The sequence below is a fragment of the Corapipo altera genome, unplaced genomic scaffold (assembly GCF_003945725.1).
Source record: "Corapipo altera isolate COAL_440 unplaced genomic scaffold, ASM394572v1 59, whole genome shotgun sequence".
Taxonomy (NCBI): domain Eukaryota; kingdom Metazoa; phylum Chordata; class Aves; order Passeriformes; family Pipridae; genus Corapipo; species Corapipo altera.
This window is the reverse complement of record NW_020884917.1, coordinates 6,598,836-6,622,659: the sequence shown is the minus strand read 5'-3', so window position 1 is coordinate 6,622,659 and position 23,824 is coordinate 6,598,836. Positions and strand designations below refer to the sequence as shown.

The following is a 23,824-nucleotide window of genomic DNA, read 5'->3' as shown; positions in this document are numbered from 1 at the left end:
GTCGGGAAACTTTAAAAATGGAAATATTTAAACATTGTACTGGCATTCTTTCAGGTGACTTAAGATTATAGAACCATGTTAACACTGCCATTTGATGAGTCTGTTGTAATGCCAGAATCCCAGATGTGTAGAAAGTTTTCAAGAGAAAGTGATGACCAAAAGCAAATGAAGAACCCAGAAAGCTTTTCAAAGCAAATCATGCTCCGAGGAAAGAATATTAAAAGATCTCCTGGGGAAGACACAGAAAAAGAGGAGGAGGAGGAAGAGAGAGAAGAGGAGGATGAGAATGGCTTACCTAGGCGAAGGGGCCTTCGGAAAAAAAAGACAAGCAAGATAAGAATGGAAAGGATCAAATTCAGGCGACAAGAAGCCAATGCTAGAGAGAGGAATCGCATGCACGGCCTTAACGATGCCCTGGACAATTTAAGGAAAGTGGTCCCTTGTTATTCTAAAACACAAAAACTGTCCAAAATAGAAACTTTAAGACTAGCCAAGAACTATATTTGGGCTCTTTCTGAAATCCTGCGAATTGGCAAGAGACCCGACCTGCTCACCTTTGTCCAAAACTTGTGCAAGGGTCTGTCACAACCAACTACAAACTTGGTGGCGGGATGCCTGCAGCTGAATGCCAGAAGTTTCCTAATGGGCCAGGCGGGTGAAGGCACCCATCATACCCGCACACCCTACTCCACCTTCTATCCCCCCTACCACAGCCCAGAGGTTGGCACTCCCCCAGGGCATGGGACTCTAGACAACTCCAAGTCCATGAAACCTTATAATTACTGCAGTGCTTACGAGTCCTTCTATGAAAGCACTTCCCCGGAGTGCGCCAGCCCACAGTTTGAAGGTCCCATAAGTCCTCCCCCCATTAACTATAATGGGATATTTTCCCTGAAGCAAGAAGAAAGCTTGGACTATGGTAAAAATTACAATTACGGCATGCATTACTGTGCAGTGCCATCCAGGGGTCCCCTTGGGCAGAGCTCGATGTTCAGGTTGCCTACAGAGAGCCACTTCCCTTACGACTTACATCTGCGCAGCCAGTCTCTCACCATGCAAGATGAATTGAATGCGGTTTTTCATAATTAATGAGGAAAATGAAAATAAACAGTGGTCATTCACCTCCCCATCTAATTAAGAGCAAGCAGATGCTTGAGCACTGTGTAATTGGTACAATTCTATTTAACATATTTACTATTTCCTAAAGTGTGTTTCAACTATTGTGGGGATTTTCTATGTATTAATAAGCCCTTTCCCTTTTTCTGATAAGTATTTTTCCTTTTTTTTTTGTCTGTAATCGCTGCGAGATTATGTTTCCTCACAGAGGTTATTTCTTCTTCCTTTCTTTCTTTTTATTTCCCTATTTACTTGATTTGTTGAGCAGTGTGTCTGAACAATGTTGCTGGCATAAAAGCATACACACTGTGTAAGGTCAATGTCTATTTTGATTGTACAGTAATTATACAAATGCATGTTATTGAAATCAGATTAATAAAAATATGTATTTATAATTGGAAGAAAATATATATTATGTATCTGAGGAGAACTGGATTAAAAATATTCAGAACTTTAAAGAAATTATCTTGGAACTGATATGAGCTTGCAATGTACAGAGGTAAGAGTGCAGCAATATTGAAAGCTATGCAAAAAAAAAAGGCCAATCAACAAACAAATAAACGAAACAGGTTTTGGGTTGTTGTTTTTGGGTAAGTTAAGGAAAAACAATGATTTTCACTGACGTTATTCAGCCTGACTTTAGAGTGTTGCTGACAGGGGCCACATGCTAATATTCAGATGATGATGTCAAAAAATTGCCTCAGTTCTTTTGACCATATATAATCAGCACTTTTTTTTGTATAATTCTGACTTCAGATGTAAAGGTTTGTTATAAAAATGTATAACTGTGGTTTCTCACTACGTACTTTAAATGCAATTAAACATAGATGTTTCCACTTTTAAAATACACCTATTAGCTGCAACACTGTATTTTGTCTGATACTTATTATTTCACAGTATACAGTTGCCTTTGGTCTTGCCTACACAGCTTTATTCCCAGGACCCCCACATTGCTTGAGTCCAGGGATGGAAGTCACGAATTATCAGTGTGAATCTTGTGCTATTTTCAGAAGGATGTATTAGTGAAGCAGCAGACCTAAAATATCACAAAAATAGCTGTATGCTAAATGAAATACTGGTTAGAGGAAGAAGGTAACTTTATGTCTCAATGAAAAGCCAGATTTCATACAGGAAGGGGTCCTGAGCCAATAAGCAAGACACTAGCTGCCCCTCCAGCTCTGATTCATGAAGGAGTGGCAGGAGAGTGAGAAGCCTAAGAACTAGAGAGAAGGACTTCCTGGACATTGCTAAACTTAGTCTTGACTAATAAACAGCACCAGTAAACTACAGATGTGCCTGCAACCCACATTAGCTCAGCAGCTACAGGGATCTGCACGGTCCCTTACACCTTAAAAGAGTTGAGCTTAGTTGAGCCTCAGTCAATTTTCTAACCAGTCAGAGCTATTTATCTGTAAGCTCACGAGTAATAAAATTAATGACCAGTTGACCCAAAGGTCAACAAACTTTAAACCTCTGAGTGAATAAGACTTCTTTATTATAACAGATAAACAGCAGCTACCTGACAAACAAAAGTACTCTGCTGTGAACCAGGAGGAAATAATTTTTAAAAGCAACATAAAAAGTGTAAATTCAACATGCAAGTTGGAAACCCCTGGCTGGATCACAGTCTGGGTCACAGTTTGTCAGTGACACATCAGTCTCAGAGCCTCACTTGAGAGTGCAGCTTGATAAAGAGGGGACAAGACAATTTTTCCTGATAATTTACCTAATTTCACAAGCAGAACTACTTGTAAACAGTCTGCTCCATCAAGCATTGCAGCTTCTTCAGGACAAGAGCAGTCTGACATTTTTCTCCTCTAAATAAGACCAGGGTCAGGAACAACGGAAAGTACAAGTAGCAGTTTTATGCCTTGGATGAAAGGTCATAGTGATGACTGTCAGCTCAAAAGCATCCCCAGATGTTTTGCACTGAATATAGGAGGGGCTTGGGAAAAGAGAAAAAGATAAAACAGATTGCTTTTGCTGTTATTCAGAATTATCTGATATTCAGAAAAGCATGGAAAGGTAATGGGAGAGAGAAGGGGGGGAAACCAGTCAATGAGAAGAAAGCACATAGTCCTGGGCATAGATTCCTGCACACTGAGAAATACTAATATATAACAAGGAGCTACAGGCAAGTGAACCCAGAAGCAGAGGATCCTTTGAAGAGAGGGCAGATGCCCTCACACTGAGCAGTGGCAACAAACTCATCTAACCAACTTTACTAAGAGAAGCCTCCTCCAGAAGGCTGAAATTTCACCAAGCACTTCAGAGCAGCCTTGCTGCACTGGGGAAGGGTGTGTTTGCATAAGCTGAGAGTGTTGTGAGTAGGCAGCTGTAAAGTCCTCTACCCAGGGAAGGAAACGCTGCAATACATTCAGCAGGCACCCAAGGGGTGTTCAGACTTCAGGCGCTGCAATCTGAGGGTCTCCAACTCTGTGGCCCTATATTAACTCGATAACTCACGGGCCAGTTCCTGTTTCCCTGTCTGGCAGCAGAAGCAAAGGGAAAGGGGAAAAAAATCCCTGCCAGTTCAGATCTTTCTCACTCACTCCATGACAGATGGGGAGGCAGTTTGCAGTCAGATTCCTGCTCTGGTAGCTCAAGGCAAGCACCATACTTGCTCAGGGCATTGCAAATTGGAAAGTCACTCTAGAAAAAATAATGGAACAAGTAATAGAAAAATATTGAGATAGCATAAAAAACCTCCAACATTCCCTTTCAGTAGGGTATGGATTATTTAGAGCTATGGAAGTACGAGATTCCCTTGAGAACAGACTCTCCGACATACCTTCTCTTTCATGCATACAATACACATTTCTCTGCTTCTTCAATGGCCAGTCACAGAACATAAGGTGCTCCAAACATGATTTATGAAAGCCTTTGAAGTTGCCCTATTTTAGAGAACAAATCTGAGTGCTGAGAGAGTTCTGGTCCTTTAAAATCACAGGAATAAAAACAATGGGTTTCTTTACCTCTAGTCTCCACTTTATGAAGTTTATCTCCTTTCATACAGCAAAACAAAGGTGCTCATGTCTGCTTGTTTTGTTCTCCTGTTAACTGCCTTCACATCCTTGAGGACAGAACTGTGTAAAAGAGCAACTGCTCCAGAAAAATTAGGTGAGAAATTTCTATTGTTCCCTGTCTTCTAGCACAAAAATAATGAAGGTTTCTGTCAATTTTAGAGATGGGAACCCAAAAGCTGGCAGAAGAAGAGCTATTTCACACGTGGTTTTGCTACACAGTGGAACTCTTTGCGATTTATTATATCTCAGAGTAACATTTAATGTGATTTTTAAAAAAGCACTGTGTGTTTTTTGGTATCAGAAAGACACTAATTATTTAAGAATCGCTGTACTGGTTCAGATTAATCATCCATCTAACCTCATGTTTCCAACATGAGGGTATAAAAAAGTTGTCCAAAGATGTCAGAAGAGGGTGAGGAAAACAGATGTTTGTTTAACTAATAAAATGCTGGAAAAGAAGCTAAACATCATGTTCAAGGATTTCAGCCAGTCCTGATGAAGACAGGGATGTGCCTGAAATGGAAAAAAGGCTGCGAGGTATAGCAGTGTACTGCAATGTTTGCAGCCTTTCCTCTGCCACAATGGCCTCACCTGTAATCACTGAGTAGGATGGCCTGGGTAGCACTAGATTGTACCTCTGAACTCCATCCCAAAAAAACCCTCATCAGCAGTACAATTTAAAACCAGTGGCCCAATCCCTGCAGTCCTACAAATTCCAGTGTGACCCCAAAAAGAGAGGGAGGGGCAACCACTGCTTTGCCAGACCTCAGTGGAGATCTCAGACCTCCTCAGAACTACAACAAGAATACACTTGTCTTAGGACAAATCCTGGCTATGCTCCCTTTGGGACTTTCTGCATTCTTTCACTTCATAGTTATTTCTACAAAGATTTTTAAAATGTATGGAGATTACACAGGCAAAAATATGATGGCAGGATTTCTTCTGTACTAGCAATTCCCTCTCCCATTTTTACCTCTATTTTATTCTCCTTTCTCTGCCTTGCCTATAGGGTTCTCAAGTGGCAGCAAATTAAGTGAAATGTCATCAATAAAGTTGAATGAAATCCCAGTGAAACACATGGCAGAATCTCTCCTTGCAAAAGCAAATAGTATTTTTCTAAATTAAAAAGTAGTTACATGGTTTTGTTTATCAGACTGTGAATCTACCTTAACTGAAGCCTATAGTTTATATTTTATGGTCCCAAGGTCAAAGCATGTTTAATCCGGGTACAAAATTCCTGCAACTTTTGATGAACAAGTAGCAGAGATGATGCTGTTTTAGGATGAATTGTCATGAAAGCAGATTCCCTTACAAAATTTCAGAAATTTCCAAATTCAAAACAAGAACAAACTGTAATCTGGCTGTGAGTCTGACCCAGTCCTGAACTATGGCAGCAGGTTTTGATTTTGCTCTGGAGAGAGACAGATCAGCATGGTGAACAGCTGGCACTGTGCCACTGCAGAATCTCAAGGGCCGACCTGTCATGTCTCACTGATACAAATCTAACTACCATACACAGAGCTGCCATGCAGAATCACACTCCCGAGCCCTCGCCACCCCACAATTAGAACAGAGCAAGTAATCTCACAAAATTCTTCTATGTTATGCCAAATGGATGGCCTATTTTCCTGCAGAACCTTCCCCCTCATCTCAGAGGATGTGCAAGAATGAGCTAGGAAAAGGTAAAGGAAGGTCAAATTTGCAAGCAAAAAACTCTGGGGGAAAAAAGTTTCTCCTTTTTTTTTTTTTTTTTTAACACCTGCAGTGTGAAGTCCCTATGACTCACAACTGGCTTCGAATTGGCAACAGCCATAAAGGTTCTTATGGAGTTGGAAAGAGATTTCCTTCCCCTCTTCCCCCAAAACATCATTTTCTCTTGACAGTTTTCCTTTGTCACTTGCTCCTTAGACTTACACATTTATCTATGCAACTGTATTACTTGCATTATTTAATTCTATTCTTGAGTTATTTAATTCTACACCATGTATGTAGAACATACTATACAGAAACAAGGAACACCTCGATGTAGCTGAAATTCTGGACTGAGTAGGTTAAAAAAAAAACAAACCTGAAAAAAGCAACATTTATGATTTATACTTTTTCTAAGAGACTTAGTGTATTCTTGTCCCCACCTCAATCTTGTGAACACTGTACCTCTGATACTCTGGGGGTCTTTTTGCATTTCTGTAGAACATTGCTAAGCAGGTTTTGGGTTTTTTTCCCCCCTTAGTATTTTTGGGTTTTTATTTTAACCAGTTAATTAGTAATTGAAATAGTACTTTTCAAACTGATGACATTTCCTGGTCTGTAAGTATACCCACACATAAAAAGTTATAAATTCTGAAGTGCTTGGACACTCTGTTTGCAGAAGCAAATTCTAATAATCATCTGAATTGAAGGTCCTTGTACAGATAAAGAATCCAGAATAAACCACAGGTTATAACATAAATTTTGTACTCTTGAAAGCAGGAATGTTAGGACTTGTGTCCACTCTTGTTTTGTTAGAATCCAGTGGATACCAGATTGGAGTCTAAATCACATGGGAAGCTAAGCGTAGCCTTATCCACTGTGTTATTTATTTACAGACACATGAGCAGATGCATAATGTTTAGAAGCAACCAAAATGACATTTCTGTTGAGCAGACAGCTTGCAAACAAAGAAACTGACAGGATCTTCCACAGAATCTAAGGAGAAACCCACATGAATGCAGGTGGATATTTGTTTCACAGTGGCAGAAGTGTCTGTGGGAAAGAAAAGCATTGTCCAGACATTGAGAACACCATAAGCAGGACTCTTACTAATTTTAATAACTAAGCAATTTAGATTGCATTTTCAAATAATGAGGTAGAGTCCATGTCAGTTATGAAGAAAAGCCCTTTGCCTCTGAATTTACAAAAAGAGTTAGCTGTTCTTGTGTTTAGCATCTTTGTCTTTGATAACAGGCATTACTTTAGAAAACTAAACATTTTCCCCACAATAGATATAATAACCATTTTGGTTCACTTTATCAGTTTACATACAGAGGCACACCTACATCCCCTGGGACACAGATTTTGCAGGTTCCCATCAGAAAGTGGGAAAATTATTTGACTGAATGCATGCAGTTAAACTAATCTTGGTGCCAAAAGGGCAACAAAATTTATCAATGTGGGTAGATAGTGAGTGAATAGCCAGTCAGTATGTCCAGCCACACCGAGTGTTTAGCTACATGAACTTTCAGCCCATGGATTCAAATTAGTCATAACCATTGTGTTCCAACAACTCCTAAATTCTTATTCTTACTACACTTGCAGTTTCTCCCTTATTCAATAAAATAATAGAAGTTTAGCTGGAAGGATAAACCTGTCCCCATGCCTCATTTCACACTCTCTTTGTAGGAGAGGCTTAAGATAGCCAAGCCCAGAAATTAGAATAACAAATATAGCAACCACAGAAACACAGCCTCAACATAATAAGTGATGCAGGATGTGAATCTACGCCACTAGAAGTATGACCACAGCTTTCCTAGCGGATAAAGTAATTCAGTGCAAGACACATTGCAGCACCCAGCGGAAACACGAGTGAGGGAGTGCTTGATTTCTGTGAGGAAAAAGCAACTTCACGGTCACAACAAATTTAGCAAATCATCTCCTCAGAGATAGGTACATTAAATGTGAGCTGGGGTGCCAGTCTGCTCTGCCTGGACAATAAGTGTGCCCCAGATACAACTCTGTCTATCTCCATTTGGAGTGAGGTGGTTGCTTCGCATAGCAGGTCATCTGCACCATAACAGTTATTACTTCAGCCTTCATGCTGGATTAACAGGCATTTCACAACAGCTGAGCCTGCAAAAGATGCCCTAGAGGAGACCATGCTGCTGTACCATACATCCACGTCTTACTTAATCAGGGGTTCCCTGTGCCCTCAGGTACTCACAGAGATGTCAGCATGTTCTGTAAGATGGTGACTCTGCTGTGAGTAATGGTATCTACCACAGGCATGACCTTATAGAAAAGCTCTCCAGTGGTTCATTTAAGCTATACTTAGTGGTCTCCATGAAAGACTAACAGTACATGCTGTCTGAGTACAGTATCTTACTAACACTGTGGTCATATTCCCTTAACCCCTTTTCCTATCTGTGTGTTGGGATGTGCCCTCCCTTCAAATTCAGCACTCTTCTGGGCAAAAATAACGCTACAGAATTAGCTTTAATATATTAAATATGTTATTAATGGACAAAGGCATAAGAGAAGATATTTTATATGGGACCACACATATTTCTAGCGGTCTCAGATTGCAAGCATACACTCACCATCATCCTCTGACGTTTTGCAGTCACGAACGACTTGTCTGGGAAGAAACTCCTTCTCCAAAAAGGATAAGTTATTGGCAAGGAAGGACTGCACACAAGGAGGGGTAATCCCTGTGCTCAGATATCCTAAATCAGTTATACCTGCCCCTTCTCTCCTACAGGCCAGTAAGTGTGAAGGTAGCAGTAGACAACACAGAGTCTTTGCTTTCACCTACGATTACTCCAGCTCCTACATCATGTATGTATAGGTAATCTGGTCTCCAGTTCACTCAATTGCTATGTGACATTTTACTTTGAAATATCTAGAGAATTGTACAATAAACTCATTCTCAAATTATTGTCTTTTATTTTTTTAAGAAAAAATTCTCAGACTTTTTCCTAAATGTATTTAAATCTTACCGGTGAACACGATGCTTATTACTAAAAAGCAATTCTGGCTAAATTAGCTTGCAGCTACAAAATTAATATAATTCAGCCACAAATCAAAATGCAGTTAACACTGCTGCATGCAATTTAATATGCACAGTAAGTTTCCATATGGCTTGAATTTTAGGTTCCCGGTCACTACAGAGGCTCATTTGCAGAATGATCTGTAGGCATGTGAAGTCAGCTTGTGCTTACTGGCAGAAAAGCTTTTCAAGATGGTTCCTACACAGGCACAACAGTCCAAACAAGTCCAAAACTACTAACACCACTTGAGATTATCATATCCTGCATAAGACTGGGGAATATCTACATGTATTCGTAGAACTACAGATATAACTACTGTTTATACAAAAAGGCATCCATAGTCAGGTCTATATTACCAGTTCAGCCTCCTGACCAAGAAGGTACATTTTTTAAAAGCACTGAGCCTCCAATACATCCTTTAGAGCCATTGGTACCATCATATAATAACAAGATGTTGCAACATTAACATTACAAAGCTTAAAAAAAAATTTACAAATCTTAAAAACAACTAAAGAGCCTAAATTTTGACAGGGACATGTAGATTGGTTTTAAGTGAGCTACTGTGGAGTCTTTTTCATAACATACCCAGAGTTGTGCACACACTGTGATTAGCTTGAACACATCAACTAGATAAAGGCAATATGTTGCACATACATTTAATTTTCAGTAATCTTGTTGCAGAATCTTGTCACATCTGAACAAGAAGCAGTGCTTGTTTTCAAAGTTGTCTCTCCTACCTTCTTCAAGAACATCGAACTCCAGTAATACCAAGCTCATTGTTACTCAACAAGCCTACTGAAGAGTGAGTACAGTGGATTTATGCCCCTAGATTCAAGTCTGATTGATGGATTACTTAACTGAGAGCAAGAGCAACAAACCAAGACCTTTCCAAATAAAAGCAGGCCATGAATGCCAACATCCCATGCCACAGCTCTAGTCACTAGTCTGCAAGCCCACACAGGTCACAGTAACACTTATTCCTTTCCTCTTTCTCCCTCTCCAAAAAACCCACCCAACAAAGTACTTCTCAAAACCAAAGCAAGATATTTGCTTTGTTGGAAATTTTCTGATCAGCTTTGCTAATAAAATTGTCAGAGATTCCCCATATGCTTTCTCTGTTTCTTCAAACTGACACCAGAAGTGGCATGGGAGTTAGCACCAGGTCAACAGTGAATAAGGCCAAGATCATAGACACAAAATTATCTTTTTTTTATTAACAACACTTGCAATTGAACCATTGACACTTGTTCGATAAGTCAGCAGCTGTTTTGATTTGGCACTGTTCAGCCGTGCCTGGCATTCACTTATAGCTGGGAAACCATATCAAGCACAACCTCAGTCATATCCAAACTCAGAATAAAAGGGTATGAGGCTGGGGCAAAAAAGAGGCTTTCACATCCTAAGACCACAATACATTAACTAACAGCCTGGAAGTGCCTATCAAATGCATGAACACAACCTAGATTTAGGAGGTCCGGTTTATCAAATGTCCACTGGGCTACTCAAAAAGAATGAGAAAGAGTGGTTCTTGATGACTGTTGTTTATTAGAGACATCTTTGAGGCATCATTAGCTGTTGGTGGCTCAGAGTATTTGTTGTCTGCACAGCCCCTCTCCTGGAAAACATTTTTGCCAGATCTCTTCTGGGCAGCAAAAGTATCAGCATACCATTGCAGCTAGGCTAATCACAGATGAGGAAAAAACAGCAGAGATCAAAGCACTAAACTGATCTAGGCTCTTCCAGGATTTTAGGTTATTTTGACTAATTTCTAACCAACAATTTTGGGGCAAACCCAGACTAACTAACTGTGAAAGAATGGAGATGGAGGGAAGACAATTGAAGCTGGCAGCCTATTATAACTTAAGTTTTACTCTTTCTAGTACTCTGACATCAGTAAGTCCTGCCCATCGGAAGGGCGTCACGGTGGAAAGCAGGCTCACAGATATATTTCACTGCATTTACACAATGATTTTCTGAAATGGGAGGGAGCAGGGAAGCTGCCTTCTTTATTTTAGTACTATCAATTCTTAGTACAGAGAGTCTATCTCTGGTTTGTTATGTTCTCATGAGCTGGCAGATCTATTGGGAATGCACCTCCTGGCGTGATGCTTAAAAACTCAATTTCTAACAACATAATTCTCAGATGCTCTCCTGATTTTCTTGAGGCATAAGGACCAGTTGACTATGCAAATGAAAGAAGAGTATGTAGGAAATGAGTTTGACACAAAGGGAGTTGCCGGCAAATGCCGTTGCTTTCTCTGGGCATAATGGCAAGAGACAGCTGCTTGTGCCAGCCCAGTTGAAAGGGTTAGCACAGCCCTTTTGAAAATCTTTAACCCTGATGCATAACTAGGCAGAGGCTGCCTATACCTATAAGGCAGAACTGCCAAACCAAGGTCTTCGAATCTTGCTCTGCTGTTCCATGTTATCATCGACTGTAAATGCATACAGGAGTGATATGAGATGATTTTTGTAGCAGTTTGTGGGTTTATTGTCTGCAAGTCCTCTGTGACAGGAGAACCAAGACAGGAAATGGACTACTAGAATATGAGAAGCATTGTCCTTTGCAATTCCCAAAAGTGCTATTGTAAGAATTCAGTTACCATTTTTACAGTAAGATGTTACTTTTTTGGATCAAACATTTTGAAATATGAACAACCTCATAGAATAAATAGTCACACGAGCACTTAATCACTGTACAAAATACTATGGGTTTATTTTAAATTTTCATTACAGAGTGATTCCCTCAAGTAATTATTACAGCAATCCTAACTCTGATACAGGTATTTTGTCAATCTATCTAAGAAACGGTAGCAGAGTAGTGTAATTCATGGGCATACATAAATATTTTTGTACTTAGTGATTCTTAAATTATTTGGAAATACTTACGGTAATCAACAAATACTTATACTATTCTTTCACCTCCAAATGGATCTGTCATTTGGAGAATGGGCACAATGCTTAGAGTACCACTTTGTGGGAAAAAAGAACACAAATGTTTATTAGTAGTATTAAAGGAAATGCTTTTCAGCTCTGAGCAGAAGAGCTGTTGGGAGTAGCACATGCATACAGCAGACAGAATAAAAATCCTTCCACAGGAGAAGACCTTCATTTCAAACATGGGAGAAAATGTATGGTTAAAAGCATACCATATTAAAAAAAATAAAAATGAATATTTGTGCACTTCTTCTGAGAGGATAGAGGCACCCAGTACTTTCCTAAATCCCAGATAGAGTAAGTGGTTAATAAAATACACATTTCCTGATTCTTCTGCTCTTTCCTTAGCACTTCCCAAGAATTAGGACAAATCTCAGCTGAGGTTATGTGCTCACCCATAGAAGGTTAGAATCCCATGGCAAGATTCTATTCTCATTCCTACCAGCAAAACCCCTTTAAAGACTAGATTTACTCAGGTATTAATGAGGATAAGCATAAAAACTAACATCCTCCACACTTCTACCCAATAACAAATCCAAACATCCTGCTCTTACAGCTTTCTCTCTTCTTTTTTGGTCTCCTCCAGAACACTTCAGATTTGTGAGCTGGCTCCATTGCTACTGTTTAAATGCATGGGAAAAACCAAAATTAAATGGTTGTCTGAGGAAATTATAAAGTGAACATAAGCTTAGTAATCCACCTCCTGAACTGAGCTGAACCTAGAGTCCTTAAATCAGATTTCAGACATGTAACTGAGCCACCTTGGCTTAATGGCTACCATGCATCAGCTGAGCCCCAGTGAAAATAGTTTAAATTAGCATGTGCTACCCTACATTTGCAACAGCTCAGCTGCTGCAGAGGAACTCATTAAGCTATGGTAACTTGCTCAAGAATCTGAGACCTCAATCTGATGCTTTACCCAGTGGCCCACATAACTGCCCAAATCATGCTCTCTGCCTCCATGCCAGTAAACCTCCTGAGCCCATCCTTTGCAAAATAAGGATGTGCCCAAGAAAATAAGCTTACAATTTTCCAGTGAGATGCTTCAGAAGAAGATTTGTTCAAATAATCAGAGAGATTTGGACAGAATGCTCTGCAATTCAAATATACTCCATAGATGGTACTAGGATTATCTTCATGTCCTGTTCATCTTCTGTTTCATATACAATGTTTTCTTCTTCAACCCACCAACAAGAATGATACTATTCATTCCTCCTGCCTTAATTACTGCAATTTTTTCTGCTTATGATCTCCTCAAGACCTAATTCTCCAGAACACTTCAAGCAACTACTTTTTCCTAGGGAAGAAAATTAAAAAAAAAAAATCAGACATGTAACCCTGTTCACATTCTAATCTCCTGATTCCGCCTCCATTTAAAAATCCAGTTTCAAACTGTCTCTATCCTTCTCTCTTCCTCTCTAAACCATCTGTTCACATATTGTCTACCAGAAATGTAGTGCAGCAAACTTTATTTCAGCTGGTACCATGTGAAATGCACATCCTCGTCCTTGAGCCCTGTTATAGGAAAGAGGGCTCCTATTCATTCTTGCTTACTTCCTTAATCTCACTTTTGGGGTATTTTAAATGTATCATTTATTAAATATAAGATGCAGATCACATTAAAATGTTCTGCAAAATTAAGTTCTATTTTATTTCTTGTTATTTTGCAACTTGTAATATCTACCAAGAGAAATATCTGTGAAGATAATTAAATTATATTAAATGCAGAGCAAAAGTGAATATTCCAATATTCCTGACCCAGTATAGCTCAGTATCTCAGGTTTTGTAAAGCACTATTTTAAACCTTGGGTTAAGTGTTAGCTGAACTATTATGCCTATGTGTAAAAAAAATTGGATTGAGCCAAGAAATTTTGGACAATTGCCAGGATAAGATTTGCAATTTTGCAAGTCAACTAATACAACAACAAAATCATATTTTGGAGTAGGCAAATGCAGAAAGACCAGTTACTGTCTGATACCACAAAATTATCAGAGCACCTCAAGAAAAAGCAGGCTGATCTTCTCCCATCTGACAATATTATCATAGCAGTTTCAACAGGTAAATGTAATTTCAGCTTTGTGCTATTGCACAAAAACATTGATTATCTGTGAGTTACCCCTTAATAATATACAATGATGCTTTTCTTAGACTTACGCCTCCTAAGCTCACAGGCAACTGAAGACCTGCTTAGCTTTAGGAATGCCTTCCAGGGCTGATGGCTGGGCTGTGCTAGCACAAGGTCTGCTAAGAATTGCTATATTCTGACTGAGGGAAGAAATAGAAAAGGGAGGATTGCTGTATTTGTTTTTATCTGGTTGGGCTGAGACCTTGCTTCTTGCTCAGTCTAGCCCCACTAGCTGTGAAATAATGGGACCCTAAAGGAGCCATGGACATTACCATTCTTTACTTGTTCTCTCAGGTCTCTGAGGGAGATGTCTCCTACTGCTTGAGGCAATGTCATGCATTTACAGGTCAGTCTTGTCCATTAAGGCATCCTGCAATCTCTCCACTATCCTACAAGAGAGCCAGGAGGCAGCTCTCAACAGCTTCTAACCAGGCAACAAAGGGCCTGGGAAGCGCTGGCCTCAGGTTTGCTGATATAGACACCAAGTGGCCTTCCCTGGTGGCAGTTAGTTCAGATTATTGGCAGGGTTTGAAGCTGTGTATTCATAACAAAACCTCAGGGAAAAGACAATGAAAATTTTGGGGTTTGGCATTTCCATGAGGGAATCCTTACTTTAGCTCAATCAGTAGCTACTAGAGCAATGGAGGAAATGAGATGTGAATTGCTTTTAGCAAAGGGGAAAGCATATCTGTCCCTAAGTGTTTACATCTAGATTCCGTGCCAGGAGCAGAAAAGCACACAAATGAAAATGAACGTTTTATAATAAAAAAAGGCAAACAGGGAATATTCCCTAAAACTAAGAAAAACAGAATAAAATAGCTCAGCACACTAAAAAATTGCTGGAGACAAAACCAAATGCATCCTATTGCATTTTTCCAGAGCTAGAAAGAGAGTTACTAGTTCATAAATTCCATCAGGAGCTTGGGGATTTTTGACGTAATGAGTTTTACAGTTTCAGAGGAGACTGCTTTGCTAATAATTATGTAACAGTAATTAAATCTGAAAAAGGTTGTACTCTAACTATGTTGATTTATTGCAGCTCCAACAAAGTACTCCTAGAGTGTGCTTTGGAGCGTGCACCTCCTCCCTCCAGTTTTCTTTAAATTCTCACAGAGCACTGGGTCACAGATGGTCTGAGATGCGATATTTTCCCTATTAAATTCCTAATAATCTTTTTCTGAGGCTGACTCATGGAAGCCTGGGGATTTCTCATTTTAATTAGAAGGTTTAAGGAGCTAACTCTGTTTGAAATTTCCTCTTAGGAGACATGGGTGCAAGTGATCCCATTCAGAAGAATGACAGAGTATCAAGACCAACAGCTCATTTCCATATTAGATTACAGCTAGTTTGGCATAACTCCTGATCTGGATTCTGATGATGTGCCCCCTGAGCATGAGGCACGAACTTTTACCATTTGAAACCAGGATTGTTTTAAGATTATGTCTGAAGACATTTTAGGCTCTAGCTGGATGTTTCCTACCCTACCACAGTGCTCCATCACTCTGTGTAGAAACCATTTAGAAATGTGAATTATTTATTAGTCTGATTGAAGTAATTATTCTATAAAACTGGAAAAGCAACACTGATAAGGATGCTCATATAAAGAGATATACTATATTGTCCAAAGGGCTGATCCTCACAGTATTTAACACACTATTGTTTCATATTAATTTTATCTAAAAATATTATAAACTACAAAAACAGAGTATTCACCCAGCAAAATGTTTTATGTATGACTTTAGAATTCACAGTATGTGAAGAGCAACGTCCCACCTCTGCCATCCAAAGAAGGTTATTCTTAGGCCCTCATAGCTGAGTTTGATCGTTTCATAGAATGCCTATTGTTTAAGAGTTAGTCTGCTGTACACATGTCCCTTGATAGTCTACTGTGAAAAAAACCTACTTCTGAGAAGGCAGCTGTTGAAGTTACATCAGCCTACACTCTACAGTGAATTCCTGTACTTTAGGAAAATAAAGAGCATCTCTTATTCTTCCAGTGTGGTATGCAGTTGTCAGGAAGTCAGATGAGACATTATTTGCCTTTTATAGCACTGGGTGGCTTCCCAGTTTTAGACAGAGAGAAGTGGGTTTGTATTTTGGGAAAATAAAAATTTCACCCACTCTAAACTGCACCACTTAAACAGGCTAAAAATAAAATTTCATTGGAAGTAGTACTGCAGCATATAGGCTTGGCTGTGAATAGAAGAAATTACCTTTTCTACATTAAATCCTGCCAGTTGTGCCATCTCCATGAATGGGTTTTATAAGCCTGAAGTTTTAACTTTGTTACGCATTTTAAAAACACTCTGTGTGTAATTGTTCAAAAGCTTAATTTGTCATAAATTGTTTAAAAGGTTTAATTTCTATATATAATCCATTCATTTTTATGTGCAATTTTTATGACCTTGTTGCTAAAATGCTCTAAAGATTTGGTATTTAATTTAATGGCAGGTATTTCTTTTATGAGTCACAGAATAAAAAAACCAAAGACACAGAGTTTCTCAAGGATCAAATTAATCCTTACTGTCATATCGCAGTGTGCAAATGCCTCACAAATGGTGTTACTGCCATTAAAGTGCCACACCACTTGTGAAGGAGAAAGAAGCCATACTAGTAACACTAACAAGAAAAACCAATGCTTGCCAGGGATATAGCAAGAAAGAAGAATTTGGCCTTGCCCTAGATTGTACACAATAGTTTGTGTATGAAATACCAATATATGAAATGCAAAACCAGCTATTCTTCTGAATACGCATGAACACAGCTGATGCTGTCAGAATTGGCTGGATTTGGCCACTTGCTTCGTGATACCTTTTGTGAAGCCCAGGAAAAAGGTGGCTGGCGGTAGATGCCTTGCCAAGGCACTCCCACGGAAGCAGCTTGGCCTCTGTGGTCTATGGTTATAATATCATTTCTTGTCATCAAAACAAATGTACATCTCATGCTGTCATTGTTTGGAAAATCCAGTTGTGTTAATTTCTCCCAAAACTGATGTAGGGAACAAAGTACTGCCTTTTAGGCCCCATTCACAAAACAGTTGAGATGCAAAATGAACTCCTCAGCAGAGAGCCAGCAGAAAACACAAGCAACAGCAGCTTTTTTTGAAAACAATTGGATTTCCAGCTCTTTTGTCCCCCTTGAAGGTCCAAACAATGAAAACACAATGAAAGGTAGATTCAAAACACTCTGTAAAGCAAAAAGTTAAAGTGGCAGATGAAATTAGGTTCTGTAATGAGTTAAAGGGAAAATGTCTCTGAGTTCTGATTAATGACAAGGGACACCTACTACTGCTGCGCCTATCTCAGCAGTACATGACTGGTACATCAGGGTAATGTCTAATAACTAATCTTTGACACTAGAATTAAGTCATTTTGCAAGAAAGCAGGTCATTAGAAGCTAAATTGAAATATAAGTAATACTATCTCTATGGAGGATTGTAAATTAATTGGGTTTTAACAATAACATTTGTGTATTTTATTAAAGCAGTGTAAGAATTCAGCAAAGAAAAGAATGTAGCAGATAAACAGGGCAGGTGTTGATGATGCAAATGAAATAGATGACAGATGGTTAGTAGCACGATCACTCACTGTGTGTGTATAATGGATAGAGGTAATCAAATTCCTTTGTGAATTCGTGACTTTCTTTACATCAAGAACTTTAACTGTGCCATGCTTATACAGCTTCTCCTTAAAAATTACCTCCACTCCTTGTCATTATCCTGAGGTGCAGGACACTTGCATTTGCATACTGTCACCAAAAAAAAAAAAAAGCTAGACATGCAAATAAAACCCCACCTGGGCAACCAGCTCTTTTATCCAAATTGTTGTGGGATTCGGAAGAAGTCCCTGCCATCAAAGAGCAGCTCACCCCCCAGAGCAGTCCAGGTGACCCCTGGTGTAAAGCTTTTTCTCCATCCCTGTGGATGAACTGCTGGGTTGAATATGACCCTAAGATGTGGTTGCTGCCCCCCAAATGCCAGTTCATGGTCCTGTACTGGGGGGAAGGGACAAATTAATGCTGTAGCAGAATAACATGTCTGTTTCTTGCTGAAGGGAGCTTGTTAAGCTCAGCTCATTCCATAACAGATAAACTGATTTTTGAGGGAGATTTATTTCATGGCTCCACACAGCTATGTTTGGTGATTTGACATAGATTGCAAGAGAAAATCATGAGGCTGTAGATGCAGAGATATCACATAATTATATATCCATCACATACACACAAACACATTCAGAGAAAAAGCAAAGAATGCTTGAGCCAGCACTTACTTTACAGAAAGCTCCCTCTGTTCTGAAACAAACAAACAAAAAAAGAGCAAACGTAATTGATCAAGGACTTCAGACATCATATCAGGAGCCATTCTATTAGCAGAGCAATTTCCAGGATAGGTACAAAATTGTCTGCTGATGGGAAATATTATATACACACAACACTTTCTTAGTACCCTGCATTTCATCGAAACAAAACCATGCCTTTTCCACGAAAGTACTCTGCACGCATCAGTGTTAGGAGAATGCCTGCAAGATATTTCTATGATTGCTGGTGAGGGCAGGTTGACGTTGCTTCAGTCTTTGCTCTTCATTACAAGCATAGCATCACTGCACCAAGGCAGCTTCTAGCTCCTTAGAGGAATGGTGTTGTCAGGGTGTCATTAGGGAAGTACAAAAAGGCAATGGTCTTTATGGTCTAGCAATATATTCCTGCAAGGATATGTTCTGCTGAAGCACCTGCTTTACACACACTTTCCTCATCCTCAAGGAACAGAAGTAATGCCTTCAGGAGTAAGAAGGGTGGCAGGATCCTCTGCAGCATCCGTCCAGCACAGCTAAACTCTATTAAACTGCCAAAACCTCTCCTAAAGTCTAAAACTGTTCAGCAAAATGCTTTGTTTTCTCTAAGGCTAGAGTAGTTTCAGGGTCATGATATCAGCTGCTTGTACCCTCCTCTGTCATCAGAAGTTGGAGCCTGGATAAATGCAGATCACTCACCATGCTTATGGAGATAAACATGGTACACAGTAAATATTGTACTTGAAGCTAAATGTCAAGCTTCTGTAGTGAGACTACAGATATACACAGATGCTAAAGAAAGTTTATTACAATTTATATCATGGAATCAAAAACTGCTGTGTTGGATGACAGAGCATACTACTTAATATCTTGTAATACATCAAGACCAGAATCTTTGGCATTGTTTTGGAGCAGAATGCTTTCTCCCAAAAAAACTACATCTATTCCCTATTGAAAACAAATTGTAGCAGGTTGCTGTATCATTAGAACAGGGAAGATGCATGCACAGTCCAGAGATTACTGTATGAAGTACTGTATGAAAAGACTGGAACTACATTCAAGACCATTTATGTTCTAGTTTATTCATGCTGTATTTCTCTTTTAAGATCCTTCAATATTATAAAACTATTGTTTAGTTTAATCATATCTATACTTACAACTGACACCTGCAAACAATTTTAAACAGTTATTAGCGAATTTTATTATTTTTCCCATGGGAAAACAGCATATTATTTATTTTAGGGACAAAAAACAGCAAAACACAGAATTTTTAAGTTGTTAAAGAAACTATGCATAAACACATCAGTATTGTATGTATTTGGAATAAAGAGAATTAATGTTAATGAATAATAATTAAAAAGCCTTTTAGAAAATACTTTTTCACTGTCTTTAAATTATATCTGCTTAGGCATCAAATCTTTGTTGTTGCTATTGTTGTTTCTGTTCCTTGCCTACCCAGCAGAGATAAAATGCAAAGAATGAGCTTGGTGATTTCCTTTTAGAAGCAACATTAACAATGAATTGCAAAATACATGGGCAGTGCATTAATGATAACTTTGTGTTACATCTAACCTTGAATGAAAAGCTGTGGTAGAGGAAAATATGGACTGTTGCATTTTCACCACTGTTGGTGGTTAACAACTAGAGAAGAAGTCATTTAGACTACTAGGTGGTAGGCTGAGCTTATAAGAGTATTTCTTATAAAAAAGGATTTTAGCATAATGTACACAATATAGAAACTAGCAAGAAACAAAACTGCATGCAGAAAACATGCACACACTATTCTCATGATCAAGTTACTGAGCCAAAGGATATTTTAAAATTAATGAGATCTCATATAGAGATATTTAACTGTCTTGCGCTTGACTTGTTGCTCACAGGCAAGTACAATAAAAGGTACTAGAACAGGTAGAAACCGCGTAACCAGGCCTTTCCAAATGGTTGTTAAAAAAACAAACAAAAGTTTTAAAATCGGATCCCGATGACAAGACTGGATCCAGTGTACACTCCAAGCTAGAACCCCAGTTCAACCCAATCGAGCGTTTTACTACTGCATATGTTAAAATAGCATTTTGTTAACTCTATTTTGACAAATGGCTGTGTGGTCATTTTATACAGATGAGAGATCTCAGAATCAGTTCCCATCACGATAAGAGTCCTCTCCTGTGGGGACTGGAACTACTGTGTCTCCATGTTGGTCAGAAACTCCTTCAGGAGGCCACACAGCTCTGTGTCATGTGGAGTTCACATTTCTGCCCTGGCACCTAAACTCCCTGAAATTTGCATAAAATTACCTGCTTAACAGGAATGAGAAATTGAATATCCATTCATCTTAGCTGTTCCCTGCCTCCCACCCCAGGCCATTTTGACAAAGAGTTACGAATTCCCCAAAGCTGTCAACATACTTCAGGAGACTTCATTCACACATTCCATATGTATATTAACAACTATAGTACAGTCTCTCAACTCTATTCCCATACTTTTTTGAGATCACCACAGAAAACTTGCATTGACTAATATTCCTCTCACTCACCATTCTAGGGCAAGTGGCGGGCGAAGGAGGAAATACGTTCTATATAGTTAAACTAAATTAAGATAGGCTTCAGGAGAGTAACCCCTTTCTATCCCTGCATGTGTTGTGATAAGTGGGTCTTTGGAAAAATAGCAGAAGTGCCACACTAAATTTACCTTTTTCAAATGCAAATCTCTTCTGGAATTACTGGTATTGGAAAGCTGAAATACAGAAGAAAGTTAACAAGAAAGAAGAAAACCCTTACAACATTTTGTTTCTTAACTTTTCAAAATTCCTGCTAACAAGGAGAATCTAGAGAAATAATCTGATCATCAGTTGTTTATTTATCAAAAACCTTACTGTGTGGGGAGCTGGGAAAAAGAAGAAACACAGAAGATACCTCTAAATTCATCTATTTGAGGAATCCGGAATATCAAAAGAATCCCGTTTTCTTTTATAAATCACATGGGCCTTTTCTTTGAGCGATTTTTGAAGACCCGAAAGCTCACTGAGGTTAAAATAATGGTCTGCATTCAGAGAGTTGAATGCATCCCTATTCCATTAACAAACCACAGATTAACCTGCATTTACACTATGCAGGAGTTGCAAGAAACACCAACTCTGCAACACTTCTGTGGTGTGTGCTCTCTTAAATGAAAACTAAGCATCTATGATGTGAAAAAGCACTAAATAATCACTTTTTCACCTTGACCCCTGCCATGTCTATGGGACTTGTTCTTGCACTGACGTATTACCATCATATTGGTCTCATTAGTGGTAGGCGGAAGCTAGTGGGGTTTTTTGAGATAGAAAAAGCAAAAAACCACTTGCATCACTTGTCTGTGAACTTCAGACAGAGCACAGTGAAGGCATCTGCCTATAAGCTGGGAGACTGACAGTCACAGAGCAAGGGTTGGACAATGAGAGAAAAAATGTGACGCAGATCTGTAACCTGATACAGGCCAATGGAGGAAACTGGACAGAAAGAGCCTTTAAAGCAGGCTCTTGGAATCTCCTAGAACAAACATCAGATTTTTTGTAACAATTTTAAAATTTCTCAGTAGGATTTACTTTTTAAAGCTGTTACTGACAAGTAAATGGCTTTTTAGATTTTTTTTTAACTCATAAAGCATAATTTCTGTTATATTAACTTGATTTTATGGCTGATATATTATATGTGTGTTTGACAATTAACTTTCCATCTTTGTCTTAACTGAAATTTTGGAATAGGAATCCAAAAGTGAAAAGCTATTTTGTAAGGACTAAGCATTGCTTCTTTTGCTTCTCAAGAGCTACCTTAAAACTGCTGAGGGACTTAAGATAGAAAGTGGCATTTGCTGTAGTCCATGAAGCTTTTCAGGATTTCACTGGACAAGGACAGAAAGAAATGGCTTCAATGGCTATAGGGGAGGCAAATCACCACAAAAAAAGGAAGTATTTCAGTAAAGACTCCTTCCTTCCCATGGAAAAGTGAAAAAAAAAAAAACCCAAACACTCTCTTGGGACATGAGAGAGGCTTTAATGAGAAAACAAAAGTTAAAGGTATGGAAAAATGGACACAAAAGCTTTGTCGTGAGACAGACCTAAACCATTTCCAGAAAAAAACCCTGTCAAGGTATCCAGCTGAAAGATTGTATCTTCCTCTCAGCAATGATGAGGCAGAAAAGATGAAGTCAACACTGCACAAGTGTTGAACAGAAAGAGTTAATTTGTTTCTGAGAAAATCTCTAACCTATAATTAGCAGTAGATAGCAGAATCCACTAGTAAGACATGCATATGTGATCCATGACATCCATAATGCAGTCACTCAAATATCTCCTGAAAGTATTTTGAGTTGTTTTCACAAGAGCTTGACTGTTGTGGAGGGGGCAGCTGAAAGGAGTTTCATCATAGCTATTGCCATAGGGAACTGCATGGGAGATGGGATGGAGAAGGTGCTGTGGGAAAGACCCAGAGAGCAGCTGGGCAAGAGACACACGATAAAATCAAGCAGAAAAGAAAGCATCTGCACTGAAGCACAATGATACACATTTCAGACCTCTGCTCTTATTGATAATGAGTATGGGGAACTTGCATGATACTTACAAAGCTAAGCAGCTCCTTACAGGCTGTATCAGAATGGCAGCCAGCCAGCACAGGGAAATGTGAGTCTCCGTGTAACATAGTCACTGCATCCAACACTGTCATGGCAGAGACTCACAAATCACAGTTCCCCACCTCGGTTTTGTTGTCAAAACTTAAAAATAACACTGACTGATCAACATGGACACAATGCACATCAGCAGTTGCTCAACAACCCAATGACTCAAATAGAAACATGCAGTTGCAGTGGCACTAGACCTTCACATCCACATGTGACTTTCAGGAGACGGCAACAAGAGGTACTTAATCTACCTCCCTGCCCAGAGGCTCAGCTCTCACAGACATCTCTGCTTCAGTTTAGTTTCAGGGTTTCTTGATATAAACAAATGATATAGCACCCATGTCATTTTGACATGTTTTTCCACAGGAGACCCATAGCTGGTGAGAATGGAAGCTTCATGTAGCTGAAGGGCTACCTCATATGCTAATACCCATTGTGCAGCTACCGCCTCCTGTAGAGCCTCCTGGTGCCAAATCATACCTAGTATCCCTTTTTCTGATCTTTATTCTTTCTGACACTGACATCAGCGCCTAACTGTGCAGACATTGTGCTCCGCAGCCATCAGCTGAACAAAATGTCAGCATGCCTCATTGGTGCTGCGTTGTAACTTAACAGCAGTATATATAAATTAGGTCTGACTCCACTGTCTTTTTTTTAAGAGGTGTGATATTATTTTAATGCTGCATTCTAGTAGTATTACTAGAGCATTAGTCTCCCTTAACCACTACCTCCTTGCTAGCGGTTAAGGGAGAGTAAAAAAGTAAAAATCTTTACTTGACATGAAAAAATAGGTCATGCTTTTGATAGTTCATTTCTGGAAGTCACCATGACAGATATAAAATATATAAGGAATAGATTCAATAGGAACAAATATCTATGAGATCTTCTAGTAAAATGAACTTGGAAAAGAAAGAACATCAGATTAGGAGAAA

At 39.0% G+C, this 23,824-nt stretch overlaps 1 protein-coding gene across 1 annotated transcript in view; it reads left to right on the top strand.

Annotated features, from left to right (window-relative positions):
- Window positions 1–1,986, top strand: part of NEUROD6 (neuronal differentiation 6) — a 3,613-nt gene extending 1,627 nt beyond the window's left edge. Inside the window, exon 2 of the mRNA XM_027656036.1 lies at window positions 55–1,986. Within this exon, the coding sequence (XP_027511837.1) occupies window positions 76–1,089 (1,014 nt within the window). The 5' untranslated portion in view covers window positions 55–75 and the 3' untranslated portion in view covers window positions 1,090–1,986. The remainder of the gene's footprint in view (window positions 1–54) is intronic.
- Window positions 1,987–23,824: the final 21,838 nt, after the last annotated feature.